General features: G+C 44.2%; 1 protein-coding gene across 1 annotated transcript in view; it reads right to left on the minus strand.

Annotated features, from left to right (window-relative positions):
- The window catches only part of B4GALNT2 (beta-1,4-N-acetyl-galactosaminyltransferase 2), a 42,002-nt gene extending 21,267 nt beyond the window's left edge, over positions 1-20,735 (minus strand). Inside the window, exons 1-2 of the mRNA XM_044248762.1 lie at positions 20,689-20,735; positions 20,094-20,172 (exon numbers count right to left, since the gene is read on the minus strand). Coding sequence (XP_044104697.1) covers positions 20,094-20,107 — 14 coding nt within the window. The 5' untranslated portion in view covers positions 20,108-20,172; positions 20,689-20,735. The remainder of the gene's footprint in view (positions 1-20,093; positions 20,173-20,688) is intronic.
- Positions 20,736-20,955: the final 220 nt, after the last annotated feature.

A 20,955-nucleotide genomic window follows, 5' to 3' on the forward strand; every position in this document is an offset into this window, starting at 1 on the left:
GGTGGCTCAGTGGGTTAAGCCTCTGCCTTTGGCTCAGGTCATGATGCCAGGGTCCTGGGATCAAGCCCTGAATCAGGCTCTCTGCTCACCAAGGAGCCTGCTTCCCCCTCTCTCTCTCTGCCTGCCTCTCTGCCTACTTGTGATTTCTCTGTGTTAAATAAATAAATAAATAAATAACATCTTAAAAAAAAAATCTATGAGTCTATTGATACTTCAAGGGGAAAAATGCAAGAGGTGTACTTTTTTTTAAAAGATTTTATTTATTTATTTGACAGACAGAGATCACAAGTAGGCAGAGAGTGGGGGAAGCAGGCTCCCCGCTGAGCAGAGAGCCCTATGTGGGACTCGATCCCAGGACCCTGGGATCATGACCCTAGCGGAAGGCAGAGGCTCTAACCCACTGAGCCACTGGGGCGCCCCGAGGTGTACTTTATAAAAGATTTTTATTTATTTATTTGGGAGCGAGAGCACGTGGGAGAGAGGCAGAGGGAGAGAATCTCAAGCAGACTGCCCACTGAGCACAGAGCCTGACACAGGACTCCACCTCATGACCCAGAGATCATAACCTGAGCAGAAATCAAGAGTCCAACGCTTAACCGACTGAGCCACCCAGGCACCCCAAGAGTGCACTTTTAATTAACTTTTTAATTAGAGGAAAATTCCAAGCAGACACAGAAAGAACATCAAGAGAATAGTCAAGCAAAGTTCCAGGTAACCATCACCCATCTTCTGCTCATGGGCAAAATGGAGCTGTCTATTTCTTCCTATTCCCCTTCCTTCCCAAACCATTTTGAAGCAAATCTTGACACCATATGATTGCATGGGTGAGAATTCTTGTAGATATCTCTGAAGGGTAATGGCGTAGCTATGTACTTCACGCATGACTGAGCCAGAACCACATTTCCAGAACTCCTTTCCCTGTGTGATTCCAGGTGAGGGACAGCCACGAGAGAAATTTGCATACAATTTGGGAGGCGGAAGTGAAACTGTAGCCATTGTGCTCTGAAGGGAGTCCTGTCCTGTCCTTCCTTAGAGGCTGTGAGGGATAGCCGAGGCACTGGCAAGTTCCATCTACTTGGTCTGCTTTCCCCCACTCCTCATCCAGTCCTCCTTCCCACTGACTGGACCTGCTGACCAACGACCCCCAGTTCACTACCAGAACTTCCTCTGTGAGCTCATGGTAGCAGCAGCCACAAAGAACAAGATTTAAATCTTGTTCTTTAAATCCACAAGATTTAAATCTCTCCATCGTCTCTCTCTCTCTCTCTCTTTTTATTAAGGATCGAATCAGGATGCAAAGAAGGTCCATACCTCAACTAATAGGTCCCCTAAGTTTCTTTTTATTTTTTTTTCTTAAGATTTTATTTATTTATTTGACAGAGAGAGAAAGAGGTCACAAGTAGACAGAGAGGCAGGCAGAGAGAGAGGGGAAGCACGCTCCCCGCTGAGCAGAGATCCCGATGTGGGGCTCGATCCCAGGACCCTGAGATCACAATCTGAGTTGAAGGCAGAGACCTAACCCACTGAGCCACCCAGGCACTCCGCCCTATTACAATTTAATTTTTATTTTATTTTAAAAGGTTTTATTTGGGCGCCTGGGTGGTTCAGTGGGTTAAAGCCTCTGCCTTCGGCTCGGGTCATGGTCTCGGGGTCCTGGGATCAAGTCCCGGATCCGGCTCTCCACTCAGCCAGGAGCCTGCTTCTCTCTCTCTCTCTGCCTGCCTCTCTGCCTACTGGTGATCTCTCTCTCTCTCTCTGTCAAATAAATAAATAAATCTTAAAAAAAAAAAATAAAAGGTTTTATTTATTTTATTGAGAGAGAGAGAGCACGAGTTGGGGGAGAGGGAGAAAGAGAATCCCAAGCAGATACCACACTGAGGGCAGAGTCTGAAGCAGGGCTCCATCTTGCCAGCCTGAGATCACAACCTGAGCCAAAGTCAAGTCAGACACTCGGCTGACTGAGCCACCCAGATGCCCCGACTTCACAATTTTAAAAATTACTGAGGACCCCAAAGAGTCTTTGTTTTGTGGATTTCACCTATCAATGCCTACCACCCTGGACATTAAATTGGAGGAATTTTTAAAGTATTTATTCATTTAACAATAGAAAACTAAACCCCACACACTTTAACACAAGTAACATATTTTTGTGAAAAATAACTACCTGTTTCAGAACAAAAAGTAGTGATAAGAACAGCATCACTTTGACATGTTTTCATATCTCTTTAACACCTAACTTAATAGAAGACGAAGGAATTCTCATATTTGTTCCTGCATTCAATGTTACATGTTGTCGGTTGACATATATGAAGGAAATATGGCCTCGCGCAGATATGTTGTTGGAAAAGGGAGAGATATTTTACTTTTTCAGATAATTGTGGCTATTTATCCAGATACCACACAAAAAAAATCAAGACCAAAAATCCAGATGTTTCTTAAAAGGTTCATAGTCATTAAAAGGAATGCAAAACCATATCAATGATTTTTTTTTGTGCTGTTACATTAAAATCCACTAATCTACCCTGTACTTTGATCTCTTACCCCTGTATGACTTTACAGCATCATTCATTGGTCATATGGAAAATATCGTTGCCCTGAGTTATGCTGGTCTTCCAGATGTTAATGCATCTCATTATGCAATATTGAAAGTCCACATTCACTGATAACCAACACCACCCTCATCAGAGACGTCTCTACAAACCGAGAAGCTGTCAAGCTTGTTGCAGGGGACAGAAGTTGTACAAAGCTCTAATTGTTTGCTTAAATTTTATATATTGGCAACAAATACTACCAGTTGTTCTTCTGAGGGAGGTAACAAGAACACTTCCATTTTTTGAGATGACACCTACCAAACACCATGGTTGATTAGTCATACTTTTAAGTTAAAAACTCTCTATTAAAAACAAAAAAACACCTAGTTCATCTCGCAGCTCGAATTGCACAAATGTTTTTTCTCTCTCTCTCTCTTTTTAAAAAGATTTTATTTATTTATCTGACAGACAGAGATCACAAGTAGGCAGAGAGAGAGAGAGAGAGAGAGGAGGAAGCAGGCTCCTCACCAAGCAGAGAGCATGATGCAGGGCCCAATCCCAGGACCCTGGGATCATGATCTGAGCCAGAGGCAGAGGTTTTAACCCACTGAGCCACCCAGGCACCCCACAGATGTTTTCTCTCGCGACAACTACCACTGTACCTCAGTATACACCAGGAGGGTTTTATGGGTATATTTCATCAAAAAGATATATTTAGCAGTGCCTGGCTGGCTCAGTCGGTAGAGCATATGACTCCTGATCTTTGGGTCATGAGTTCATGCCCCACGCTGAGTGTAGACATTACTTAAAAATAAAATCTTGGGGGGCGCCTGAGTGGCTCAGTGGGTTAAGCCACTGCCTTCGGCTCAGGTCATGATCTCAGGGTCCTGGGATCGAGTCCCGCATCGGGCTCTCTGCTCAGCAGGGAGACTGCTTCCCTCTCTCTCTCTCTGCCTGCCTCTCTGTCTACTTGTGATCTCTGTCTGTCAAATAAACAAATAAAATCTTTAAAATAAAATAAAATAAAATAAAATCTTGGGGCGCATGGGTGGCTCAGTGGGTTAAGCATCTGCCTCCGGCTCAAGTCATGATCTCAGGGTCCTGGGGTCAAGCCCCAACCCCCCCACTCCTCTGCTCAGCAGGGAGCCTGCTTTCCCCTCTCTCTCTGCCTGCCTCTCTGCCTACTTGTGATCTTTCTCGTTCTGTCAAATAAGTAAATAAAATCATTAAAAAAATTTTTTTAATAAATAAAATCTTTTGGGGGTGCCTGGGTGGCTCAGAGGGTTAAGTGTCTGCCTTCGGCTCAGGTCATGGTCCCCCGGTCCTAGGATCAAGTCCCACATCTGGCTCCCTGCTCAGCAGGCAGCCTGCTTCTCCTTCTCCCTCTGTAGCTCTACCTGCTTGTGCTCTCTCTCTCTTTCTCTCAAATAAATTTTTAAAATCTTGAAAAAATAAGATAAAAAAAAAAAAAAAGAAAACCTCCGTTTGGAAGGAAGCACAACCATAAAGTCTTAAGACAAAAGCCATACAGTTCACTAATGTTTGCATGTGTTATGCAATTTTGCAGGGAAAGCCTGAAAAACAATGAGAGGGCTATTCATGCTTTTAATAAAAGATTGCCTTTGTCTTGCGCAGAACATGTAGAATACATATTTTAATTTAGTAACTATTTTTTAAAAGGCGGTGATGCTTTGTTACTGAAAAATGAATTTTAGTCATAAAATCTCTGATCTCATGATTTTATAAGTTGTTTACCACTTTTATTTTCGTTTGAAGTGCGATTTTTTCTTTTCATCCCAACCTCTCCTTCAAAAAAAAAAAAGGAAGTGAATTTCTGGCAAGGAACTTAGCAGAAGTCTAATATATGACAGGTTTGCCCCATTCTTTGAAACTAGAGCAAGCGACCATATATGAGACCTTTTGTAAGGCAAAACGGTGCAAAGAAGTAATCATCATGAATTTATATAGAAAATTTTTTAGTGTTGCCAGACCTCCAAACTGACCACACTTAGACTTTTCTGATATCTTATAAACCTCTTGCTAAAGGACGCACAAAATAAAATTGAGATAAGTCAGTTGGTCACAGACACTGTGCAAAGGTCTGGTGCCTTTGATGTTGAGATGCTGAGTGTAGTTCCCGGGAAAGGTGCTTGGTGGCGCCACTGAGACAGCTCGGGGCGCACGCCGCCTCTATACAGAGGAATTGGAAAACAGACCTGGAACGCTGTTTTTGCTTTTCACCTTTTTCCGCTTTTCATCTTTTTTCACAAAAGCAAAAATTCTCTTTGGATTTCTTTTGGCTAACAAAAGCAAGTACAATGTCGGTCTTTCGTATAAGTGAAGTGGTGTTACATGAACGTGCAGAAAGCAGCAGACGAGTTTTGAGCTGTGTCACCTCATTTTTGGATACTTGAGAATTTGCTTTATTGTAAGAGTTTTTGTTTTATTACTTGATAATCCGTTTATAAAAAAGTCATATACGTTGATACTAGTTGAAATTATATATTTCTGTTGTCTGGGAATGTATGTTAACAGTTCTCTGGGAGAAAGAATTTGCCAAATGTTCACCGGCTTGCAAAACCCCAGTGTGAGAATTCAAATATCTAAATAAATATTGAAATGCATTTTGTTTTTTTTTTTAAAGATTTTATTTATTCAACAGACAGAGATCACAAGTAGGCAGAAAGGCAGGCAGAGAGAAGAGAGGAAGGGAAGCAGGCTCCCTGCTGAGCAGAGAGCCCCGATGCAGGGCTCGATCCCAGGACCTGATCATGACCTGATCATGACCTGATCAGGATCATGAGCTGAGCTGAAGTTAGAGGCTTTAACCTACTGAGACACCCAGGCGCTCAAAATGCATTTTTTTTTTAAAACAAATTACTGAATAGACATAGTATAAAGCCTTTAAAAAACTAGGACCTTATTGGATTGGATACAAGACTACATGTCTATTTAAAGTGTGTTGTGGGGACGCCTGGGTGGCTCAGTTGGTTGGACGACTGCCTTCGGCTCAGGGCGTGATCCTGGAGTCCCGGGATCGAGTCCCGCATCAGGCTCCCAGCTCCATGGGGAGTCTGCTTCGCTCTCTGACCTTCTCCTCGCTCGTGCTCTCTCTCACTGTCTCTCTCTCTCAAATAAATAAATAAAATCTTAAAAAAAAAATAAATAAATAAATAAAGTGTGTTGTGGTCACAGAAGAAATATCTGAAATGAGGGGCACCGGGGTGGCTCGGTCATTTGGGCGTCTGCCTTTGGCTCAGGTCATGGTCCTGGGGGTCCTGGGATCGAGCCCCACATCGGGCTACCTGCTCAGTGGAGAGCTTGCTTCTCCCTCTCCCACTCCCCCTGCTTGTGTTCCCTCTCTCACGGTCTCTCTGTTAAATAAATACATAAAAAAAATTTTTTAAATCTGAAATGACATACACCAAGTTGTTAATTATAGTCAGTGCTAGGAATCGGATTGCAGTGAAAAATTTTTCAATCAGCGTGTTCCTCTATCAATATATTCCTATACTCTCTCTTACTTTTTGCAGTGATCAAGAATTACTTTTGGGACATGGGTGTAGCTCGGTTAGTTAAGCCGCTGCCTTCCACTCAGGTCATGATTCCAGGGTCCTTGGATCCAATCCCACATCGGGCTTCTTGCTTAGTGGGGAGCTTGCTTCTCTCTTTGCCTCTGCCTGCTTGGGCTCTCTCTCTCTCTGACAAATTAATAAATAAAATCTTTTTTAAAAATTACTTTTGTCATTGAAAAAATCAAGAATTAAGAATTAAGGGATGCCTGGGTGGCTCAGTTGGTTGGACGACTGCCTTCGGCTCAGGTCATGATCCCGGAGTCCTGAGATCGAGTCCCGCATCGGGCTCCCAGCTCCATGGGGAGTCTGCTTCTCCCTCTGACCTTCTCCTCGCTCATGCTCTCTCTCACTGTCTCTCTCTCAAATAAATAAATAAAATCTTTTTTTAAAAAAAGAATTAAGAATTAAGAAAAGTACTAGGATATTAGGGAAATACAAATAAATGGACATAAATTCTTTATACTTTTTTTGTGTGCTTATGAGTAAAGTGGTGGAAGTTTATTAAGTGAAGATACAGAAAAAGCTCTCAAGAGTGAGACGGGTCCCAAGAGGGTTGCCCTAAATTCCTTATTCTTAACTACAATAACTCCATATTTCAGAGATGTAACTTCACTTTCTATTAATCTATAAATTCAACAGAACAACCACACCAGTGAATCTGCAACAAGATTTGTTGTTGTGGGGCACCTGGGTGGCTCAGTGGGTTAAAGCCTCTGCCTTCGGCTCTGGTCCTGATCTCAAGGTCCTGGGATCGAGTCCCGCATCAGGCTCTCTGCTCAGTGGGGAGCCTGCATCCCCCCCCCCACCACCTGCCTCTCTGCCTACTTGTGATCTCTGTCAGATAAATAAATAAAATCTTAAAAAAAAAAGATTTGTCCTTGTTGTTGTTAAAATGACTCTAATGGAACATGAGAATAGCAAGGAATATGTTACAAATAAGAGGGATGGCTGCTATACTCTTACTGAAGAATAAATTATTAGAAAGCTACAGTTATTAAAAGCATGATACTTATTCCAGAATAAACAAGTAAGTAAAGGGAATAAACCAAAGCCCAGAAATAGGAGTATGTATAAAAATTTTATATGGAGGGACACCTGGGTGGCTCAGTGGGTTAGGCCGTTGCCTTCGGCTCAGGTCATGATCTCAGGGTCCTAGGATCGAGTCCTGCATCGGGCTCTCTGCTCAGCGGGGGGCCTGCTTCCCTCTATCTCTCTGCCTGCCTCTCTGTCTACTTGTGATCTCTCTCTGTCAAATAAATAAATAAAATATTAAAAAAAATTTTTATATGGAATTTTCACTACTTTGTAACTTCTGCATTTTCTAAAATGACCTTCAGACAAGGAGGGACACACTTCAAATAGTCAAGTTATAGAAACCCATGCAGAAAATAGGAGTTCACTTCCTCTTACTCACGTTTGGACCACGTGATTGGACGTTTCTCAGCCTTGGGGTTCCCATTTACAAAACCTGTTTCCAGCTAGTGATAGCATTTGGGATGCAGTCATGAAGGGGAATTGTTTGGTAGGAGATTACCAATAAGATACGAAGCAGTTGAACTTTTATCAATTTTTTTGATAATTGATAAAAATTCTGATATTTGATTTTTTGGATAATTGATAATTTTTGATAATTGATAAAAAAATTTTTCAATTTTTATTTTAGAAGTACAAGTGTTTGTTCTACAATGTTCAGTCTGCGCTGTTTGTGTCCTGCTGTGGGGACTGGTTAAAATTATCACATGAGTTTGCTATCCTGGTTGGACCCTGTTTGAGAAACATTCAAGAAAAGGCCAACGTGCAATTTCTAAAGTTGGTGAGAAATAAGAACAGGAGCCAGTCGTCCATATTAGGTGGTGTCAGCCTGTCCCTTCAGGGTCAAGGTGAAGCCACTTAACCCCGACAAGCAGTTCTCACATTCTAGGTACAGAACTTTCGGACCAGGGGGAAACTGCAGGAGCAGCCTGAGTCCCAGGTCAGAAGATGGGGATACTCATTTCCCTGAGAGGCTCTTGTACCCTAGCAGGTTTGGTCCAGATGCCTGCCTCTCAGCAGACAATAGAAGCTGGTTAGGCAGGATTTTCCTGTTGCCTATGAAAGCAATCTCATAATATCTGTTTGTTTGTTGTGAACCACAATACTTTACAGCCTAGAAACATCTACAAGGGTAAAGATCAAAATGCTTAAGTATGCATCCAACTTTTTAAAATACGTACACAGTGTTGGGGTGCCTGGGTGGCTCAGTCGGTTAAGCATCTGCCTTCAGCTCAAGTCATGATCCTAGGGGTCCTGGGATCGAGTCCTGTATTGGGCTCCTTGCTCAGCGGGGAGCCTGCTTCTCCCTCTGCCTGCCGCTCCCCCTGCTTGTGCTCTCTCTCTGACAAATAAATAAAATCTTTAAAAAATATATTTAAAATACCTATACAGTGAAAAACACCCCTGAAATAAAAATAGGACTATTGGACTATTGAAATGGTTCCTAACAAATATGGGAGCAGAGGTTTAATCTCAATTCACTTACATAAAAGACATCAAGATACCAATGAATAAGTGGGCACAGAAGATGGAAAAAAAGGACTAACCCAAGGATAGATATATTTACTGTCAAACACATAGGAAAATATTTGTTCTCACTTGAAAGTTAAAGTACTGAAATTAAAAGTAACTTTGAAATAGCCTTTTATTAAATTAACAACCAAAAAGTTCTGGGGAGATTTTAGGTAAAAGTGGTACATACACACTGCTTCTGCGTACTATAGTTAGGAATTTGGGGTTGCCAGTATCAGAAACCCATTCAAATTATATACATAATAACTATGAATTATTACACACAACTGACCCTAGAACAACACAGGTTTGAACTGTGTGGGTCCACTTATATGCAGATTTCTCTCAGTAAGGATATTGGAAATATTCGGGAGATTTGCCACAATATGAAAAACTCACAGACAAACCATATAGCCTAGAAATACCAAAAAAGAAAAAAGAAAAAGTTAGGTATTCTCTAAGAATACATTATATAACACATATACATATAACTGTGTATGCATTGGGAAGGCGTCCAGTCAACAGTAGACTACTAGTAGTTAAGTTTTGGGGGGAGTCAAAAGTGCTATGTGGATTTTTCACTATGCAGAAGTTGGAGGTGGGGGGGCAGTGCCCCTAACCCCCACTTTGTTCCAGGATCAACTGTAATTCTATAATAATAACTATTAATTGTTTTGCCATATTAGAAGTACAAATAATATCATCTTTATTTTCTTGGACTCAATTAAAATTAGCTATACCCCACCTTTGCTATAAGACTCCAAAATCAGTCTCATGGAGCTTTTACCTCCCCTGCTGGCTCATCCTAGAAACTTTTTTTTTTTAAAGATTTAATTTATTTATTTGACAGAGAGATCACAAGTAGGCAGAGAGGCAGGCAGAGAGAGAGAGAGGAAGGGAAGCAGGCTCCCCACTGAGCAGAGAGCCTGATGCAGAGCTCGATCCCAGGACCTTGGAATCATGACCCGAGCCGAAGGCAGAGGCTCAACCCACTGCGCCACGCAGGCACCCCTCATCCTAATGCCTTAGGGGCAAAGGACTTTGCTTCCAGCAAGAGAGGACAGAGCAATTTGGACCAACTTTCCTACTGCTGATAACTGGAAAAGTTGAACCAAAACCCAAACCAAAAACATATCTGCCTGAAGCACTCAGATGGCTACCAAGGTAATGAATTACAGGGGCAGGACTGGGTGGGTAACGGAAGCTAAAGAATGAGGTTCGTTTTCCCTCTGGTTGTGTTTACTGATTCCTAAGGGGGCAGCTGAAAGGCTGGGCATGCTGTTCTCAGCCTTTCAGAATTAGAAGACGAGATATTAGAGTCCAAGATCCACTATGGGTAGAGGTCCGGATGGGGGTTCCAAGTGAAGCCCGTCGCTTTGTGCGGGAACTTCCAGGGACTCCTCCAGGAAAAGTGGATTCAGGCGTGGCTGGCTGGGCTGCCCACCGTCTCGCAGAAGCTGAACTGAGGCAACCACACATTGCCCCTGCTCCCAGTGCCTAGCAGAGCCAAACACGAATCCTCGATTCTGGCAGCAGCCTACATCTCAGATGATTTCTGCAAATCATTTGTAAAGATGATATTTAGCACATATGGAGATAACATTGTCTAATGAGGCAAGTAAGGCAAAAATCAAACCAAATCACAAGGTCTCTTCAGAGACTGAAGTTCTCAGACACACTGTAAAATAAATAGACTAAGGACACTGAAGAATTATAAGTTAGTGATTTGGGAATTTCAACACAGAATTGAAGAATATAAAAAAGAACCAGATGGAATTTTTAGAAGCAAAAAAATAACAAGTATTGACAGCTCGATGGTTGCACTAAACAATTAGGCAAGACTAAAGACAGAGCAGGAGACAACCACCAACACGAGAGGCAGAAGAACAGAGGACTTTAAATACTGGAAAGGGGCACCTGGCTGGCTCAGTTGGTAGAGTGTAAGACTCTTGATCTCAGGGTCGTAGGTTCAAGCCCCACGTTGGATGTAGAGATTACTTAAAAAAATAAAATCTTGGGGGCACCTGGGTGGCTCAGTGGGTTAAAGCCGCTGCCTTCCACTCAGGTCATGGTCCCAGGGTCCTGGGATCGAGCCCCACATCAGGCTCTCTGCTCAGCAGGGAGCCTGCTTCCCTTCCTCTCTCTGCTTGCCTCTCTGCCTACTTGTGATGTCTGTCTGTCAAATAAATAAATAAATAATCTTTTAAAAAAAAATCTTGAAGAAAAATAAATTAATGTAAATAAATTACACTAAAGAAATAAGGATATAAAGGATACAGTGAGTAAGGGTGGGATAGACTAATATTCGAAGGAAAAAAATGGTTAAAAACTTTCAAAACTAATGAAAGACCTCACTGCGTGCCTTCCAAAAGCTCTACAAGCCACAGGGAGGAAAATGTTAAAATAAATATGCACCAAAGGACATCAAAACAAAAATGCCAAAAACTAAAGGAAACAATCTTTTAAAAGCAGACTGAGAAGAAAAAGATTACCTTCAAAAGAGGTTGTAAACTGGGGCACCTGGGTGGCTCAGTGGGTTAAGCTGCTGCCTTCGGCTCAGGTCATGATCTCAGGGTCCTGGGATCGAGTCCCGCATCGGGCTCTCTGCTCAGCAGGGAGCCTGCTTCCTCCTCTCTCTCTCTGCCTACTTGTGATCTCTCTCTGTCAAATAAATAAATAAAATCTTTAAAAAAAAAAAAAAAAAGAGGTTGTAAACTGACTTTCCCACAGGATACATGGGAAGCCAGAGACAGAAATATTTTCTGTACCAGAAAAAAATATTCAAAAATGAAGGTGAGGGACCCCTCTGTGGCTCGGTGGGTTAAAGCTTCTGCTGTCAGTTCAGGTCATGATCCCAGGGTCCTGGGATCGAGCCCCGCATTGGGCTCTCTGCTCGGCAGGGAGCCTGCTTCCTCCTCTCTCTCTGCCTGCCTCTCTGCCTACTTGTGATCTCTGTCTGTCAAATAAATAAATAAAATCTTCAAAAAAAAAAAAAAACATTTTCAGACGAATTGCAGTTTGAGGAATTTGCCACTAGCGTACTTGCACTAAAGGAACTACGAGAGGCACGTTATCCCCGACAGAAGGTCATAAGGAAAAGAATGAAGAGAAATCAAAATGGCAAGTAAGTGGGGGAAATGTAGGTAACTACTATCTACATAAAGCAGTAATACCATTTTGTATGTCATAGAACAACAACCCACAAAAAGTAAAATAAGTCAGGAAAGGCAGAAAAGTGTTGTGAAGTCTTTGCGTTGCCCAGGAAGATAAAAAATACCATGTAATTTTAGACTCTGATAGGTCAAGAATACGTTACAACCTATAGTGTAAATACCATGGAAACAGTACAAACAGTGAATAACTTTTAAGCTAATACACAGGAAAATGGAATGATAAAAAAGAAGCAATACAAAGAAGTGCAAGAAAAGGGAGAAGAACATAGATCAGGTGGAACAAATAGAAAGTTAGATTTAAACCAAAGTAAATGAGTTAAATGTTTCAGCTAAAATACAAAGATAGGCTGGATGGAAAAAAGAAGCCCAGTTAATATGAGGTGTTGCAAGAGACACATCTAAAACACATGGATATAGAGATGTTGAGAATTAAAAAAGGAACATAAATAAACTAAGTACACAAGATAAAGTTGGTATCTCTATATTAATATCAAATGAGGTAGATTTTAAAGACAAAAAGCCAAATCACAGATACCTCAAAGTTGTAAAATATTTGGTTCGCAAGAAGAAGTTCCCTTTTTTGGGGTGCCTGGGTGGTTCACTCATTTAGCGTCTGGCTTTGGCTCAGGTCATGATCCCAAGGTCCTGGGATCGAGGCCGCATTGGGCTCCCTGCTCAGCGGGGAGTCTGCTTCTCCTTCTCCCTCTGCCTCTTCCCCTCCCCACTGCTTGTATGTGTACTCACTGTCTCTCTCTCTCTCTCTGTGTCAAATAAATAAATAAATTTTTTTTAAAAAAGAAAAATATCAGCATGGATATGTGTTATGGTGGCAAATGTTAACATTCAAAACAAGTCTGGTTTCATCCCGGGGATGCAGTATTGAATTTTGATGAAGCCTGTCATTGGCTGTCACATAGGAAGGGAACCAAATTTGGAAGGTTTGGCTACTGCACAGTTTTAAACAATCGTTTTTAGAAGTGAATTATTTCCTTGCTTGTGTTTTCAACCAACCGCGGGGAGCACCTTTTCTCATCTTTGTTGAACCTGCAAAGGGTTTAGTTTGTTTGATCTTGTCAAGGTTGAAGGCTGCTCAGTCAGGCAGGCCTCCTAAAAATGCCTCTGAACACATGAAAAAAGGATCCGTTCCCCTCTCCAGGACACTCCCGAAAAGCAGAGACAACTTCACGGGAGTAGATGCCTGCTGGGACCAGCCCTTTCCTGTGAGCATGCAAATCTACTGACACAGAACTTTCCTGGACACAATTACCTGAGGCTGCCAAGTTTAACCAAAGTTCACACAGAGAAACAATAGAAGGGGGCGCCTGGGTGGCTCAATGGGTTAAAGCCTCTGCCTTCGGCTCAGGTCATGATCCCAGGGTCTTGGGATCCAGCCCCGCATCGCATCGGGCTCTCTGCTCAGCAGGGAGCCTGCTTCCTCCACTCTCTCTCTCTCCCTGCCTGCCTCTCTGCCTACTTGTGATCTCTGTCTGTCAAACAAATAAATAAATCTTTAAGAAAGAAAGAAAGAAAGAAAGAAACAATAGAAGGAGGTTGAGAATCTTGGCTTGTCAAACCACACAACAACTAGATATAATTAGACATAAATGTCTAGACAGACAGACACATAGACATATAGAGGTAAAGAGATATAGACAACCGTATGTTCCCTGCGTCATTACTTAACACTGAAAAACCAGAGGGGTGCCTGAGTGGCTCAGTGGGTTAAGCCTCTGCCTTCGGTTCAGGCCATGATCTCAGGGTCCTGGGATTGGGTCCCGCATCGGGCTCTCTGCTCAGCAGAGAGCTTGCTTCCCCCTCTCTCTCCGCCTGTCTCTCTGCCTACTTGGGATCTTTTTCTGTCAACTGGCAGACGATTTTCTGCCAATACACTTGAAAATGCAAAGGAATTAAGAAAACTCTTACACCTATTCAGCCGGAGCGACCCCACCCTGGTTGTACTGCCATTTTGTTGTAAAACTTAAACTGGCCCTCCCCACCCCAACCAGGGGAACTTACTTGAAAGCAAGTCCAGGAAACCAGTCCCACGTAACAAAGTCCAGATACAAGGGTGGGTCAGGCCAGGTGGAGGTATTCAATCAGTGGGGGACGTGTACTGTCTCCTAGATACCAAGGAGTATGGGCCCCGCCCTTTGGGCACCTTTTGGGGCCAATTCTGAACTAGGTGATAGGCTGGTTCAAATGTCTACTAGGATAAATTGTAATTCAATTGGTCGCCTAGCATCACTGTGGAGTTTCCTGTGTGTGTTACAGTCTCACTGGCCACCTGTGTGTGGCCAGGCCCAACCACATGTCCTTTGTTCTATAAAAGTTAGTCTGGAAAGCAGGGAGGGGTCGTCCTCTCTATAAGGGGCGGCCCCAACCTGTCTGATGGTCGGTCTGATTCCTGATGCTTGGCTTTGCTTGACCTTCACTTTGTATCAGTCTCACTCCTTTAATCACAGACCCATTATTGGGGTACCCAATTTTGGGGGACCCAACAGTAACAACTTCTTGGATCTGTATTTGAGGATGTAGAAGAAAAAGGACTGATAATGAACTTTGTTGGGATTGATTCTTGGAGCTGTTTAAAGAATGTGGTTTGGGGGCCCCTCGGGTGACGCAGTTAGTTAACTCTTGATTTCGACTCAGGTCATGATCTCAGGGTCGTGGAAGCAAGCTCTGCATCAGGCTCCACAGTTGCTTGAGTTTCTCTCCCTCTGCCCCTCCCACTGCTCAGGCTCCCTCATGCTCGCTTGGTCTCTCTCTCTCTCTCAAATAAATATTTAAAAAAAGAAAGAAAACTTTTACAGAATACAACTTACAAAAATGGACACAGCCAAAAAAGAAAAAAGTCTGAATAATCCTATATTTGCCAATTTTTAATGTACCAAAGGGGCACTCTAACTAAGATAAACTTTTTAATGAATGACTTAAATAGAGAATGGCAAAGTAATTTATGGTAAAATCACTTATTGTTGGGGCGCCTATGTGGCTCAGTCATTAAGCGTCTGCCTTCGACTCAGGTCATGATCCCAGAGTCCTGGGATCAAGCCCCACATCGGGCTCCCTGCTCAGCCTGGACTCTTCTTCTCCCTCTTCTTCTGCTCCTCACCCTGCTCGAGCTCATGCCCCCCCACCCCCAAATAAATAAATAAAATCTAAAAAAGAAAAAAAAAAGGAAATATACACTATAAAGAATCATCAAAGCCAAAAATTGTTTTATTTTTAAAAACTAATAAAATAACCTCATCATGGATCAACCTCATCTAGGATCAAGAAAAAGCAAGAGTAGGCACAAATCGCCAGTGGCAGGAACATGGAGAGCATCACTAGAAACTTACGGCCATTAACGAAGTAATAAGAGAATATAAATTAACAATTTGTACCAATAAACTTGAAAAAGTAGAGGAAATAAAATTCTTGGAGAAGAATACAACTTATAAAAACTAACACGGGCAAAAAGAGAAAATTCTGAATAATCCTATAGTTCCAAATTTTCCTTTTTATTTCATTTTCTGTTCTTCTAAAGAACAGGAAGAGAGGGAACCCTCCCCAACTTGTTTTGTGGAAAAGCATAAACAGTTTATCAAAACCTGAGAAGGATGTGATAAGAAAGAAAAATCAGAGCGGGGCAGTGGGGGGGTGTCTGGCTGGCTCAGCGGATGGAGCATTGGACTCCTGATCTTAGGGTTGTGAGTATGAACCCTGCATTGGGTATAGATTACTTAAAAAATCAAAATAAAATCTTGAAAAAAAAAAAAAAAAAGGAAAACCACAGCCAATCTCATTCATAAAAATAGATGCAAAAGTCCTGTGGTCGCCAGTCTCCACTGTGGCCCCCAATGATCTCTACCTCTTAAGTAGTCATACCTTAGTGTAGTCCTTTCCCACAGTGGCCAGGGTGACTGATATGCAAAAAGCATAGGTCACCTCTAAGGTAGGTAATAAAAGACACCATGGCTTTCATCTTGATGGCACACCCCCTCTCAAGTCATCAGCTCTGGCGAAGCCAGCTGCCCTGTTGTGAGTTGCCCACAAAGTGCCCCGTAGAGGCAAACCAAAGTCTCCAGCCAGTAACAGCTAGCAAACACATCAACCAGTCCCGGTCAAGCCTTCAAATAATTAATTTTTCATTAAAATGCATGATGCATGGGCACCTGGGTGACTCAGTGGGTTAAAGCCTTTGCCTTTGGCTCAGGTCATGGTCCCGGGGTCCTGGGATGGAGTCTCACATCGGGCTCTCTGCTCAGCAGGGAGCCTGCTTCCCTCTCTCTCTCTGCCTGCTTCTCTGCCTACTTGTGATCTCTCTGTCAAATAAATAAATAAAAATCTTTAAAAAAAAAGTTATAAAATGCACGATGCTAACATCTGGTAGGTTGAGAATTGTTATTTTTAATGCCTTAACAAATACTTTTTTTTTTTTTAACTTTCTCAGCTTCGGGGTACCTGGGTGGCTTAGTCAGTTAAGCGTCTGCCTTCAGCTCAGATCATGATCCCAGGGTCCTGGGATCCAGCCCTGCATCAGGCTCCGGGCTCAGCAGAGAGCCTGCTTCTCCCTCTCTCGCTCCCCCTGCTTGTGTTCTCTCTCTCTCTCTATCCAATAAATAAATAAAATCTTTCAAAAAATAAAAATAAACTTTCTCAGCTTTAATGTCTCATGTCATAGTGGGAATAAATACAACTCATATCCATGAAAGCTCCTGGGGTACCTGGGTGGCTCAGTCTGTTAACATCTGGACATGTGACTTTGGCTCAGGTCATTTTTCTCAGGGTTTCCAGATCGAGCCCCATATTGGGATTCTCTCTCTTCCTCTCCTTCTGCCCCTCCCTTGCCTCTCGTACTCTTTTTTTTTTTTTTTTAATTTTAAGCTCCTGGAGGTCCTCCATCATTTCTAAGAGTGTAAAATTTTCTGAAACAAAAATGGTTGAGAACTGCTGTTTTATGTCTACATCACTTACTGTGACAGTTTAATAATATACATGAACTTCAAAACAGCACCTTATCCTTTAGAAAAATCATATTTCTCATGGAATTTGATCTAAACAACTCAACTACATAGTTAGCTCCCAACACACACCCAGCTCAGCTCCATACGTTCCTTTCAAAGGTATGCTTGCAACCGTGGTAAATGGAGAAATAGTTCAAGCTGGCTTAGGGCACAGCTTGGGTGTAAACCATGTGGTCTTACCTATTCCTCCATTTAAGCAGCAGATGTGAAACACACATGAATAGCACACTTTTTTTTTAAAGCCCCTAGGGGGTGGACCCGGAGGTACCACAATACCAGGTCCATACGTGGAATGAATGAAGCAAATCCCTCCTCTATCTCCCTGTCATCTATTTTATTGTATTTTTTTAAAAGATTTTATTTATTTATTTGACAGAGAGAGACACAGCGAGAGAAGGAACACAAGCAAGAGGAGTGGGAGAGGGAAAAGCAGGCTTCCTGCTGAGCGGGGAGCTCAATGCGGGACTCGATCCCAGGACCCTGAGATCATGACCTGAGCCAAAGGTAGACGCTTAACCACTGAGCCACCCAGCAGGAACCCCTCCCTGTCATCTAATTTAAAGATGAGTAAATCAAACTTCAGTCACCTCATTCTGTCATTATGTGTGTGTGCCCACTGATTTTTCATTAGTGTTTAAGATTTAAAGCAGCCAAACGGCACAAACTGCCAAGTGTAATATTTTGTTCGGTAAGCACCCATTTTAATTCATACCTAAAATAGTTTGTCCAATTTTGGTATCTTTAGGAATTACAGTTTACTTCAATTGTCTTTAAATAGAAGAAGCAAGAGAATATTATTATTACATGATTATTATTGCAAATAATTCTGTCCTGTAGAGGAAGGGGATGTTAAAAATAAATAACTAAGAGGAGCAGGTGGGTGGCTCTGTCCATTATTCATTTGACTCTTAAGCATCGGACTCTTGATCTCAGGGTTGTGAGTTCAAGCCCCACGTTGGGCTCCATGCTTAGGGTGAAGGCTACTTTAAAAAAAAAGAAGAAGAAGAACAGCTGGGAATGAAATATGCTGAAGTTACCACTTCTCCAAGAGGTGAGGACAGCTGTGTTCCTAGTACCCAGCACAATGCCTAGCAAAGAGCAGATTATCAAACATTTGTTGAGTGAAATATTACAAATAAAATGTCCCAAGCAATTGAAAAGCATCAGCTTTAGTCTCAAATGGAGCTGAATTCCAATCTGCTCCTTCCGATGCATTCCTTGGGCGACTTCTTTCCTCAATTTCCACAACTGTAGAGTGGACATAATAAGAGAATATTCTCCACAGGGAGAATCTAGAGTCAATCTAGAACAGGGTCTACACCTAATCAAAAAGTGATCCACAGGGGCGCCTCAGTGGCTCAGTGGGTTAAGCCTCTGGCTTCGACTCAGGTTATGGTCTCAGGGTCCTGGGATCGAGCCCCCACATCGAGCCCCGCATCAGGCTCTCTGCTCAGCAGGAAGCCTGCCCCCCCACCCCTGTCTTGAAAAAAAAAAAAAAAAAAGTGATCCACAGTGTATGAAATGAGATGAATTCACCAATTTACTGAGTTTAGCACCTGACACTGTAACAATCGTTTCTGGGGTTGGCAGCATGTGTCAAGTGGACTAGCCTGTTCTAGAGGACAAAAACAAAAATACCCATTCCAAAATCAGACTTTTTTTTTTTTTTTAAGTAGGCTCCACGCCCAACAGGGCTCAGCTCACTCTGAGATCACCACCTGAGCTGAGATTAAGTCTGGGGTGCCTAACCCACTGAGCTACCCTGGTGCCCCCAAATCTCACATTTTTTAATTTTAAAAAGAAAGGAAGAAAAAAAGAGAGAGAAAGAAGGAAGGAAGGAAGGAAGGAAGGAAGGAACAAGGCAGAGAAAGAAAGAAAGAAACAGACAGACCAACTAGAGGCATCTAGCTGGTTCCGTAAGTGGAGCACTGGGACTCTTGCTCTCTGGGTCCTGAGTTTGAGCCTCAGGTTGGGTGTAGAGAGTACTTTTTAGAAGAATCATAAAGGAGAGCCTGGCTGGCTCAGTGGTTATGCCTCTGCCTTCAGCTCAGGTCACGATCTCAGGCTCAGCTCATGATCTCAGGGTCAGAGGATAGAGCCAGGGTCACCTGTTTCCCCCTCTCTCTCTGCCTGCCTCTCTGCCTACTTGTGATCTCTCTCTGTCAAAATAAAATCTTAAAAAAAAAAGGGGGGGGGAGTCGTAAAAAGGCAAGCGAAAGTTTAAAAGAATTCGTTGAAAGAAAGGTTAGCTCCCCCCATGGCCGCGCAGGCCAGCAGCCTTAAGATCAGGGCTATAACCACAGCAAACAATGTCAGTTAAAACCAAGACCTCTTGGGCCTTCCAGCTGTCCATGTGTGAAGGAAAAGTCAAACCTGCCAAGGCCTTGCCAGTTTTAAATTCGTTGGCACCCAGCCTGACGCCGGGACTGCTCAGTCACACATTAAGAAACGAGGGGTGGGGAATGCCGGGGAGGGAGAGGGAACATAGAATAGAAGCCGGAACACTCCTGCACGCGGGGCTGCCTCCCTTCCCCTCGCCACATCCTCCGTAGAACCCCGGCTTCGTGTGAATGCTTATAAAGCATTCATCATCGCACGAACACTCTTTTGCAAGATTCGCAAGATGATTTCCTTGTCAGTGTTTAATAACGGCTCTAATATTGAAAAATACAAAGAAAATAAGCTTTGGGAGTAAAAAGGCACAGAATGTATTTTGATCCTTTTTTGTAGGCTGTAAAAATTAAAGCAGATTTCCACGTCTCCTTGCCCGCCACACCACCACCCCCTCCTCCCCCATGACTGTTCCTCTAGTCCTCGGGCTCCTTCGCTCCCGGGTTACGGAACAGACAGACGCCCACTCTGCCTCGAGGCTGCGCGCCCCGGGCGTCTGAAATCCGACTTTCTAAACTCCCCGACTGCTCCGGCTGTTTTCTGAGCGACCTCAGCTTCCCGTCCGCCGGTAGCCCACGGTCCCCTGGTGGAGCGCCCGCGTCCCAAGCCGCGCCCCGCGGACCGAGTCCCACGTTTGGGACACCCGAGCGACACCTTCCCCGGGACCAGAGGCAACCTCCATGTCCAATTTTCCGACTGTAAAATCAGGGTTCCCTGGGATGCGGCGATCGAGAAAGAGCAGGGGCTCGAAACGGCGTCCCGTCCCCTTCCCGCCGCCCTACGTGAGAGGACAGGTCCGGCTCAGTCCCGAGACGCGCGCCCATCGCCCAGGGCCCACGGCCCACTTTTCTCTGCGCCCCGGAAACTCACCTGCACCAAGTCATCCCAAAACCGCCGCCCGGCGCTAGCCCGGCCACCCCGCCGACTGCTCCAGGCAAATTCCTGGGAACTGGGCAGGTGGAGGAAACGAGGAGAGTCCCGGTCGGTCCCCTCCCACGTCACCGCCAACCCCCGCCAACCACCTGCTCCCGCCGTGCGCCCAGCCGGATGCCCGTCTGCCAGAGCGTCGGTGTCGTCGTTTGGGGACCCCCCGAATCCTACACGGGCCCACGCCCTGGGGATCTGGAGAAGGTGGGGAGAAGGCCCACAGCCCCCCCTGGTGATACTTGTTAGGGACTTTCTGGGCGCTACACGCTTTATTTGCGTTGTGCCACTTATTTGTCACAACGGCCCTAAGAGGAGAGTGAGTACAGTCATTAACCCCACTTTTAGGACGGGGAAACTGACGCAAAGTGGGGTGACCAGCCAGGAGGTGGAGGGGCTGGAGGGGGAACCGCATCGGGGCGACTGGGCAGCGCCCCCACCTCCCCAGCGAGTGGAGCATTTTCTGTCCCGAGCCGGCCAGTCTCCGCCGCGTCGGGGGACCAAGTGGACAGAGGGGCCCTCTCTGCCGGGGACCGCGTACCCCGAACCCCGAATAGGCAGGGGCTGGAGGAGACGGGACAGGAGCGCTGTCACAGCGTTGCTCGCTCCTCCCTCCTCCCGGGGCTGCCGGGGCGGGTCCTCTTTGCGCATCCCGAGGACGAGCGCTCCGGCTCCAGGCTGCAGCGCCGCTCCCTCCGCCCCCCCGCGCCCTTCTCCGGCCATCTTCCAGCCTGTATCTGGGACCTCTTCTCCTCCTCGGCTGGTAAAGGGACTTCTGTCTCCGCTTCACATAGCGACACAATCCGTG

The sequence above is a fragment of the Neovison vison genome, chromosome 5 (assembly GCF_020171115.1).
Source record: "Neovison vison isolate M4711 chromosome 5, ASM_NN_V1, whole genome shotgun sequence".
Taxonomy (NCBI): domain Eukaryota; kingdom Metazoa; phylum Chordata; class Mammalia; order Carnivora; family Mustelidae; genus Neogale; species Neogale vison.